Here is a 10,499-nt window from a genome sequence, read left to right on the forward strand (position 1 = left end):
ACGGAAGCCGCGCCCACCGCTGTCCGTGCCCTCTGACCCGGAAGAAGACAGAGAAGACAGAAGAACTGAAGAAGAGGAGCGAAGAAGAGGAAAAGAAGCTGAAAGAAGAAAGGAAAGGTAGGAAAGCATTAAGTGAGAGTGGATTGGTATGTGTGTGGATTAGTATATATGTGTGGATTAGTATATATGTGTGAATTAGTATATATGTGTGGTTTGGTATATGTGTGGTTTGGTATATGTGCGGATTAGTATATATGTGTGGTTTGGTATATGTGTGGATTACTATATATGTGTGGTTTGGTATATGTGTGGATTAGTATATATGTGTGGATTAGTATATATGTGTGGATTGGTATATGTGTGGATTGGTATATGTGTGGATTGGTATATGTGTGGATTAGTATATATGTGTGGTTTGGTATATGTGTGGATTAGTATATATGTGTGGTTTGGTATATGTGTGAATTAGTATATATGTGTGGATTAGTATATATGTGGATTAGTATATATGTGTGGATTGGTATATGTGTGGATGGTTATATGTGTGGATTGGTATATATGTGTGGATTGGTATACGTGTGGATTAGTGTATGTGTGTGGATTGGTATACGTGTGGATTGGTATATATGTGTGGATTGGTATGTCTGTGGATTGGTATATATGTGTGGATTGGTATGCGTGTGGGTTGGTATGCGTGTGGATTGGTTTATGTGTGGATTAGTATATATGTGTGGTTTGGTATATGTGTGGATTGGTATATATGTGTGGATTGGTATCTACGTGTGGATTGGTATACGTGTGGATTGGTATACATGTGGATTAGTGTATGTGTGTGGATTGGTATGTCTGTGGATTGGTATGTCTGTGGATTGGTATATATGTGTGGATTGGTATGCGTGTGGATTGGTATGCGTGTGGATTGGTATGCGTGTGGATTGGTATGCGTGTGGATTGGTATATGTGTGGATTGGTGTGTGTGTGGATAAGTATACGTGTGGATTGGTGTGCGTGTGGGTTGGTATATGTGTGGATTAGTATATATGTGTGGATTGGTGTATGTGTGGATTGGTATACATGTATGGATTGGTAATTTTGTGGATTGGTATACGTGTGGATTGGTAAGTGTGTGAGAGTGACGGGTGTTATGCTGTACCATTTCCAATGAATTTTTCATTATATAATTATGCTCTAAAGTACATCATAACTCCCATCACTCTATACTGTTCCATACAGTGGCAGAGCTGGGAGGCAGAGGCCTTGCACCCCCACTGCAGGACTCCTGAAAGGTAAGTGAACTTCAAAGAGGGAGAGGGTAGATAGTTAGGAGGGGGTAGATAAGGAGAATGAGTGAGATGGGGGATAGGGGGTAGATAGGGCAGAAGGGAGTGAGAAGGGGTAGATAGGGCAATCATACTCCTATCATGCCAAGTCTGCGAGTATATCCTGGAATCTGGGTATGCCTGGGCATCATAGGAATGTGATTGCTGTTAACAAGAAAATATTGTTAATATACACAGGCTTTTATTTGCCCGGGTGCTCCAAAAATAGCCAGATATATGTTTCCAAAGAAAAAATGGGCACTCACAGGTCTTTGCCTTGAGAAAGGACCGGGGGTGGTCCGAAACGTTGGCCGTGCTGATTGAAATAAACTAGTGTTTAATGCACTTTACTGCAAAGACCCGTGAGTGCCCATTTTTTTCTTTGGTTACATATATAAAATATATATAAAATAGCAAAATGCTACTTGTACTTATTGCTCTATAACTTGCAAAAAACACTGGGTATTTCTGAACTCAGGACAAATAGCATGTATTTGCTCGTCTTCTAATCGGGGTCGTCTTCTAATCAGAGAGGTCTGATTATGAGACTAAGATCCAGATCCCCCGCAGGGGACCTGGATCCTCCTGTCTCCCCACCCCATTTAACACCCCCCCCCACACGCACACACCGGTACCGGTGCTTCCTGCTGTATTGCCGGGGCAGCGGGTTGACGTCTACGCGATGTGCGTAGAGAACGTCCGCTGCAGTCGGAAGGAGGTGTGGCTAGCAGCGGGGGTTGTCTGCGTCCGTCGCGCAGACCTTCCCCGAGTGTCAGAGATCAGAGTTCCCCGCACCGGTGCTGGGGGACTCTGATCTCTGACAGCCGGGGAAAGTATGCGCGACGGACGCAGACAAACCCCCACTGCAAACTCCACCTCCTTCCGGCTGCAGCGGAAGGAGACGTCAACCCGCTGCCCTGGCAATACAGCAGGAAGCATCGGTACCGGTAAGTAAGTGTGTGTGTGTGTTAAATGGGATTTCTGGAATGCCTTATACCCCTATATGCCACTCTGGCATTTAGGGGGTTAAAATGCATGTTATGGGGCATATAGGGAGGTATAAGGCAATATTCAGATTTTGGGGGTATAAGTTAATATTCAGATTTTGGGGGGTCGTCTTATAATCAGGGTTGTCTTATAATTGAGCAAATACGGTATTTAGCAGGTTTTTGTCATTAGCTTTTATAGATGACTAAAAAAAATTCAAATAAAACAGACTGCTTTTTTAAATTTTTCATCATATTTTATTATCTCCTTTTATAAGAAATTACATGATATCACAAAAATGGTATCTGAAGAAAGCAATAAATACCTCGTGTGGGTAGACTAATTGGGAGAGGAGAAAATCACAGCTGGGGTGCAGGTTGGCAAAGAGAAGAAAATATAAAAGAGGCATCTCAGTTTTTATTAAATATGAAATAGTTTACATGAATTAATATTTACTACTAAAATGCACACGCAGAGAGAGAGAGACACGCACACGCAGAGAGAGAGAGACACGCACACGCAGAGAGAGAGACACAGAAAGTGAGAGAGAGAGCCACACACACAGAGAGAGAGAGAGCCACACACACACACACAGAGAGAGACACACACACACAGAGAAAGAGAGAGACACACACACACACACACAGAGAGAGAGGGAGAGAGCCACACACACAGAGAGAGAGAGACACACACACACAGAGAAAGAGAGAGACACACACACACACACAGAGAGAGAGGGAGAGAGCCACACACAGAGAGAGAGAGAGAGAGCCACACACACAGAGAGAGAGAGAGCCACACACAGAGAGAGAGAGCCACACACAGAGAGAGAGAGAGCCACACACACAGAGAGAGAGAGCCACACACACACACACAGAGAGAGAGCCACACACAGAGAGAGAGAGCCACACACACACAGAGAGCCACACACACACAGAGAGCCACACACACACAGAGAGACACACACACAGAGAGACACACAGAGAGAGAGAGAGACAGACACACACACACAGAGAGAGACACAGAGAGAGAGAGAGACAAAGAGAGACACACACACAGAGAGACATAGAGAGAGAGAGACACACACACACACACAGAGAGAGAGAGACAAAGAGAGAGAGAGACACACAGAGAGAGACACAGAGAGAGAGAGAGAGAGAGAGAGAGAGACACTGAGTGGATATGAATGCATTCTCAGCTGAACAGTGATTTAAATCTCCAATTCTATGGCAATGCTCACAGACAGAGCTCTGCAAAAATCAAATAATACGGGATTTATCTTAAAGATTCAAGTTTTCTTCTGCCTCCAGAATGTTCTCCGTTTTCAGTAACTGCAAAGACTGCAGCATTCTGTCAAAGCTTCATCCTCACATCCCACTTTACAATAGCTACACACAGTACAATCATCACAGCGCGCTTCCAATCATCTGCATTTCCTGTTTAGCAGCTTCCTGTCGTACTTTCTACAATGTGACCATGGGTAGGAACTAACTGTGCTCTTTCCTGTCAGCCAACCACCCGAGACGGGTCAATGGAGAAACCGGAAGTGCAGTTTTAACAGCATCCGTTCCCCGGTAGTAGTTTGACAGCTTTGTATTGAATAATACTTGTGAAGATGGCGCTTCGGCCAGGAGCTGGAGCCGGTGGTTGCGGCGGAGGCGGCAGGTGAGAGTCTTTAAGGCATTTGTTACTTTGATGTAGGTCGCGGTGTATGTTTTACCTGCTTTAACTTTAACAGTGTTTTGATGCTGAATGTAAAGATAGATTACATTATATGAGGCGGTAAATACATAAACATTGTTATCGATTTATTTTTACTAGTTTTTTGGAGGTTTGCAAAGCTTGTTATGAGGGTTTTATGTAAGAGAGGATACGTTGCTGAAGCATGGAATGCTGCTCGATGCGTTGGAATGTGGATGTAATGGAATATTGTGTCACTGAGGCTGGGCGCCGGTAATACTATATGGCACTCATTAATTATATAGTACAGGGTGTTACAGAGTAAAACGAATGCTCCCAAGTAGATCATGTAGAAAGTTGTTGCATTTACAGCAGTCTACATGTGTGCATTCCATGAACTGTTTTCTGGGCTCTTCATTTTATTCTGAAAAGCATGTAAGTAGCATGTGCTCTCATCATACAAACTATATGTAGAAATGTAGTTTTGCTCTAGGATTGTATTTTGTTTTGTGTAATAAAAAACTGCTTATTAGGCAAACTTGTTAAGCTTTTGGTGTTAAATTTCAATTTTATTTAATTTAGTAACAAATGGCCTCATATAAAAATGAGGTTTTTATTCGAGGTATTACACCTCGCTGGCAGTACTTGTGGAAGTAGTGAAGGAAAAGGCAGATTGACTAAAAAACACATGAATAAAGTACACTAATTGCTTACTAAAATGTTAAAAAGTGCTTATAAAATGTGAAGTAATGGACACATCTAGAGAGAATCTCCATTCGAGGTGAGAATCCAGAAATGAATACCGGTCGCCTTCATTGTTTATTTGCAGTTGATTTCTATGTGCAGCTTCCCCTTTAAATTTTTAGTCTTGGTTCCTTTGTGATGATTCTCTCACTGTGATGTCATAGAGTGGAGATGCTGTAAAGGCAGCATCCTGCTAACAGTAGTATACATTTAATGCAAGGTCGTGAAGCAGAAGGGAGATTGCAAACCCTGGCTTAACGGCTCGCAAACAAAATGTATCTATTTGGACTACTTTTTTGTTATTTAGCAATGGCAAAAGAAACATATGATATTGACTTACAAAACCTGAAAGCTGTGACCGTCCCCGACCGGCTTAAAGGTGTATCTGTCAAGATGGTTGTAGAATCTTCCCCGTGCAGCACTTCTTGTGGACTTGGTAACAAGAAAGAAAAGCGTTGCATTGTGGGACCATCAGGGAAGAGGGAGGACTGTGAAACCGTCAGCGTATCCTGTGTAGTGAGTTGGATTTGCGGCATGACGAGTTATACTCTGACCGTGGGACAGCCTTTTACTATGAACTGTCTGATTGTGCCTGCTGAAGGGCAATCAAATCAGGGGTTGAATTACTACTGGTACAACACCAAAGGTCAGGTAACAACCCAAGATGACCTATTTCGCCCACTCAGAATCAGGTACTTTAACATCACCTTTCCAGCCATCAAGGAGAGCGACGCCGGCTCATACCGTTGCGATGTGCAACACGCATTGGACTTTAAATTAATCAAGCGGGTTTACTATGCCGTCAAGGTGATCCCTCCTAGCCTGGTTAATCTGAACTACGGCAAATCTCTGATGCGTGAAAGTGAGCTGGAAGCAATGGCCGCACAAAAGCAGAAGTTAACCAAGGGCAACCTGTCGGAGAAAGTGAAGGCCATTTTGGAGTCGCACAATTTTATCATTTTTGGCGTCGGGGGTAGTGCTGCCGTCATTGTAGGTGGTGCATTTTGGGGATTTTTCTACCTAATTCGAAAACGCAGACGTAAAAGAAGAACGAATGACGTCGAAGATGGCGTCGACGACGATGATGACAGCGGCGACCATGATGACAGCGTCGACAGCGTCGACCATGATGACAGCGTCGACAGCGTCGACCATGATGACAGCGTCGACAGCGTCGACCATGATGACAGCGTCGACAGCGGCGACCATGATGACAGCGTCGACCATGATGACAGCGTCGACAGCGTCGAACATGATGACAGCGTCGACAGCGTCGACCATGATGACAGCGTCGACAGCGGCGACCATGATGACAGCGTCGACCATGATGACAGCGTCGACAGCGTCGACCATGATGACAGCGTCGACAGCGGCGACCATGATGACAGCGTCGACAGCGTCGACCATGATGACAGCGTCGACAGCGTCGACCATGATGACAGCGTCGACAGCGGCGACCATGATGACAGCGTCGACAGCGGCGACCATGATGACAGCGTCGACCATGATGACAGCGTCGACAGCGTCGACCATGATGACAGCGTCGACAGCGTCGACCATGATGACAGCCTCGACAGCGTCGACCATGATGATAGCCTCGACAGCGTCGACCATGATGATAGCCTCGACAGCGTCGACCATGATGACAGCCTCGACAGCGTCGACGATGATGACAGCCTCGACAGCGTCGACCATGATGACAACGTCGACTATTTGTGATCGGTTTGCCGTTTGGTGTTGAGGAGAAGCAGCCGCCGGCGTTGAGAAGCAGCCGCTGGCGACAATCATGCTGGTCTTCCAACATAACCCCCAGAGTCTGGCTGAAAGGAGGAGAAACGTCCGCAATCTTAACATCGATATAAGTTGACTGATAGCTGTGCTTACTGTCACACGAACTCTTATCATCAACTGCGGAAGATTGTTGTTAAATAAAACTTTTAGTGCATGCTCATTGTTTCATATTTGTACTTGATTTTTAACCTGAAGTAGTAGTAAATATTTTTTTAAATAAGCAAACAAGCATTAAAATAATACAATTATCACAGTTTTAAAAATGGGCTTAATTCTGTGGAAAACAAAATAACAGTAACTTATGATATTCTCTAAAGAGGACAGTGTTGAGTGGAATGTCAACAAAGAATAATGCATATTAAAGGTACTTTTCCACACATCACTCCCATCTCCCAAAACAACTCAACAAATAAGGCTCTCTTCCCTTTACTGGCCATTACCGTGTTTTTTTTTTGTTAGACTTATTTAATAGGAGGGGCAGCTAAATACTGCTCAAACATAAATTGGTTCCAGTTCAACCCTTCTACCTAACCTTCCTACTCTTGATCCAAAAGTAGAAATATGGAACACTATATGTACAATTCGGTAAATATGATATGACTTGCACTTGACAGCTTGTCCCAAAAACAAATTTTATTAGCTTGGAAGCATTAAAGTTGTAGTTTAAACTCTTCCACTTATTAACTATTAATAACTATTAATTAACTATTAGGAAGTGCCAACACTGCCAGCTTTTCCTAGCCAGAAGGACTGAACTTACTGCATAATGCATAGTTGGATGTGTGAGGAGACTTTGAGAAAGATATTTTGGAACATAGAATTTTGTAGGTAAATCAGTGAGATTTCATATTTTCTTTGGGCTGTTAAAGGGATTTGTTCTCATTTGCAGATTATTCACACTGTTAAAGTTTCAGGAAATAATAAATCTTTGCTCGAATCTGAGTTGGTTGGAGGGGCTTGGGTTTTTTAAATAACAACATTAATTTGAGTCTCTATATGTTAAGTAAATAAATATTAGCACATCTGCCATATTCTTTAGCGTGAAAGCTGGATCACATAACAATAACATTTTCAATGAAGCTTTTTTCCGTTTTTATGGCAACAACCTATCAGCGCCTGCTTTTAGCATATATGCATAGTTTAATATTATTTTGCAGTTAACTTTAGACCCTGTAGCTGCTGTTTTGGTTTGCAGAGAAAACCTTGGTGTAGGTTTATAGATATTCCATTCATGTATGTTCCAAACACATTTCTGTTATCTGAGGATCGCTGTGCTTTAAAGAATGTATTTTTTTAAAAAATGGTGGTCTGTGTCTTTCTTATGTAGTGTGGTAAATCAGAAGATGATGATTTTCAAGATGCCTCTAAATCTGGACCCATTGATATTTCCTTCTCCGATTTCTAGAGTGATATTTCAGTGAAACCAACCACTTCTCAAACTGGCATAAGGTGAGTGATATCTGTTCAATGTTTGCTGAATATACTACACATCTCTCTCTATTCTCTGTATGTGGTGAAATTAGATTTTTCACTGCTACACCTGGATAAGCATACATCTGTGCACCTGTGCAAGGGTGCAAATCATTGGGAATTATACTGAGGACCACAGATCTCCCAAAGCTCATGTGGGCACAAACAAGGACAACCGCTACTATCTGTGTGCCACTGCAAGCCTCGATACACTCCTTAACATAAAAACTCTGATGACATGAGACGTGTGGAACAGTGCGCCCAATTGACAGCAACAAGCCACTCGACCCAAAATGTATTAGTTAATAAGCAGGTTATTGTAGGAGGATATTTAAAGTAGGCTGTCCATTCAAAGTTAAAAATAAAGTTTGTAATAATTTAGGGATTATTGCTGAAGATCAGCAATCTATATTTGATGACTACACTTGACAATTTAAGCTAAGCTGACATCTAATTACTATTAATCATATAGTTATCATTTAGTTCTATATATAGTTTTATAATTCATATGCTGATTTTGATTTTTTTAACTGTTCTGCAGGCTTAACTTTATAAATTAGTTTATATACGTTTTAATTTTCTTGCTTTGGTTTTATTAAAAGAAAAAAAATAACTGCTGTAACATACTTGATTAGTTATTTCTTGTGAGAGTGTCATTTTCCTCGGCATCAATGAACTATATACATAAGTCAGGTCTATGTATGAAATATAGTTTCAATTTTGTTTTGTTATTGCAGTTTGTGTTTGAATCTTCTCAACAACAGATCCCCTACAGCAGATGTAACCCTCGTGAGGACAAATGTATTAATGATGAGTGTAGTTTTTTATCGTAATAATGATAATATAGTGTAATAATTATTGAAATACTTTATGAGTATTTAGAAAAACATAATAATTTTAAAAGAATTGTAAAAAAGTAGACTGTCTATGTAAGTTTATTTTAACCCCTTAAAAATAGGGGTTTTTTTACACCACAGGACCAGACCAATGGTTCATGTTTTTACAAAGTTTCTCTGTCTCTCTTTCTCGATTAGTGCAGGCCACACACACTCAGAGTGGATGCCGCCAAATGCTGAAATGTGTTCTACATCAAACTGCCTGTCCTCTATTGCCCCGCTTACTATGGTGTTATAATAAGCAACATCAGCACGGTTGTAAAGCACACCGCCGCTGTACTCTTGAGAGCAGTGGAAACGTGTTCTCTGAAGTGACAAATCTGGATTTGGCAGATGCCAGGAGAACGCTGGTTATCAGAATGCATAGTATCTACGGTAAACATTTAGAGAGATTGCATTTTAGAAATGCTGGGTTTACTGGCACATTTTTATGCATTATTATTTCATACCTTGATTGGTTAGACAGTTATACCGTAGTAGTCGTCTTTGCAGTGACTTCACCGATCTACAACAACGTCACTGAGGAAAGGACAAAACCAGCTGGGTCTGTCTAGTCCAGAGGTGGCCAAACTGTGGCTTTTTAATATTAGTACGTTTAGATGGGAAGGTCTGGACAAAAAAATAAAAAATTGGCAACATGTTTTATATGATAAATAGTATTTTATAATTAATAAGGATATATATTTAGAATATTTAATGTTTTGTCTATTTTTCTGCACAGATTAATTTCTTATATGTATAATTAAAATAACATTATTTAGCAATATTGATAAAATGTGTTAAGGCAGCTGATGTTTATATGTGTGTGTATATATGTATGTACAGTATCTCACAAAAGTGATAACACCCCTCACATTTTTGTAAATATTTTATTATATTTTTTTTAATGTGACAACACTGAAGAAATGACACTCTGCTACAATGTAAAGTAGTGAGTGTACAGCCTGTATAACAGTGTAAATTTGCTGTCCCCTCAAAATAACTCAACACACAGCCATTAATGTCTAAACCTTGGCAACAAAAGTGAGTACACCCCTAAGTGGAAATGTCCAAATTAGGCCCAATTAGCCATTTCCCCTCACTGGTGTCATGTGACTCGTTAGTGTTACAAGGTCTCAGGTGTGAATGTAATAATATATATGCATTTTTAAACAAACACGCAAGGCCTTTGATGAAGCCTGATTGGCAAGCCAAACACTGAAATTCATTCCTTCCGTTGGCGCGAGGTTAAACAAGGAATTTGGAACAATTGTAATATTGATTTGTTTAAGCTGTATATGTGAGTCTTCAGAAGGTGTTCTCACCACTCTGCTCTGTAAGCATTGACTTTTACTTTTGTTTGGAAGAATAAATATATCGTCTTAACGGATGTGCCTCAAATCTTTTACCAGTTTCAACCTTTGCGCTGCAAGATTGAACCCTTTCTTTGCATATTCTGGAAAACCCAACCCTAGACGAATTAAATGTCATAATCTTTCCTCTTTTGTCATTGGAAGAATATTAAATTTGGGCAATAAATTGTGTTGTTTGGGTACACCGGGATGTTCTGTGGTTCCAGTAAGAATGTGAAATAAATAGCAATAAGCTGAAATACTGAAAACATTTGTTTACA

The 10,499-nt window shown here is 41.0% G+C and overlaps 1 protein-coding gene across 1 annotated transcript; it reads left to right on the forward strand.

Moving 5' to 3' along the window:
- The first annotated feature begins 5,039 nt into the window (after positions 1–5,039).
- Positions 5,040–6,597, forward strand: LOC128473649 (transmembrane protein 81-like). Its single transcript, XM_053455900.1, has 2 exons — positions 5,040–5,823; positions 6,473–6,597. Exons 1-2 carry the CDS (start codon positions 5,040–5,042, stop codon positions 6,595–6,597), a joined length of 909 nt encoding a protein of 302 aa, XP_053311875.1.
- Positions 6,598–10,499: the final 3,902 nt, after the last annotated feature.

This window comes from Spea bombifrons, chromosome 2, assembly GCF_027358695.1.
Source record: "Spea bombifrons isolate aSpeBom1 chromosome 2, aSpeBom1.2.pri, whole genome shotgun sequence".
Classification (NCBI taxonomy): domain Eukaryota; kingdom Metazoa; phylum Chordata; class Amphibia; order Anura; family Pelobatidae; genus Spea; species Spea bombifrons.

Excerpts from the sequence above, each read along its gene's own strand:
- LOC128473649 (XM_053455900.1), top strand. The coding sequence starts at position 5,040 with ATGGCAAAAGAAACATATGATATTGACTTACAAAACCTGAAAGCTGTG. Across the intron at positions 5,824-6,472 it reads CGACGACGATGATGACAGCG|GAGAAGCAGCCGCCGGCGTT; the intron begins GCGACCATGATG and ends TTTGGTGTTGAG.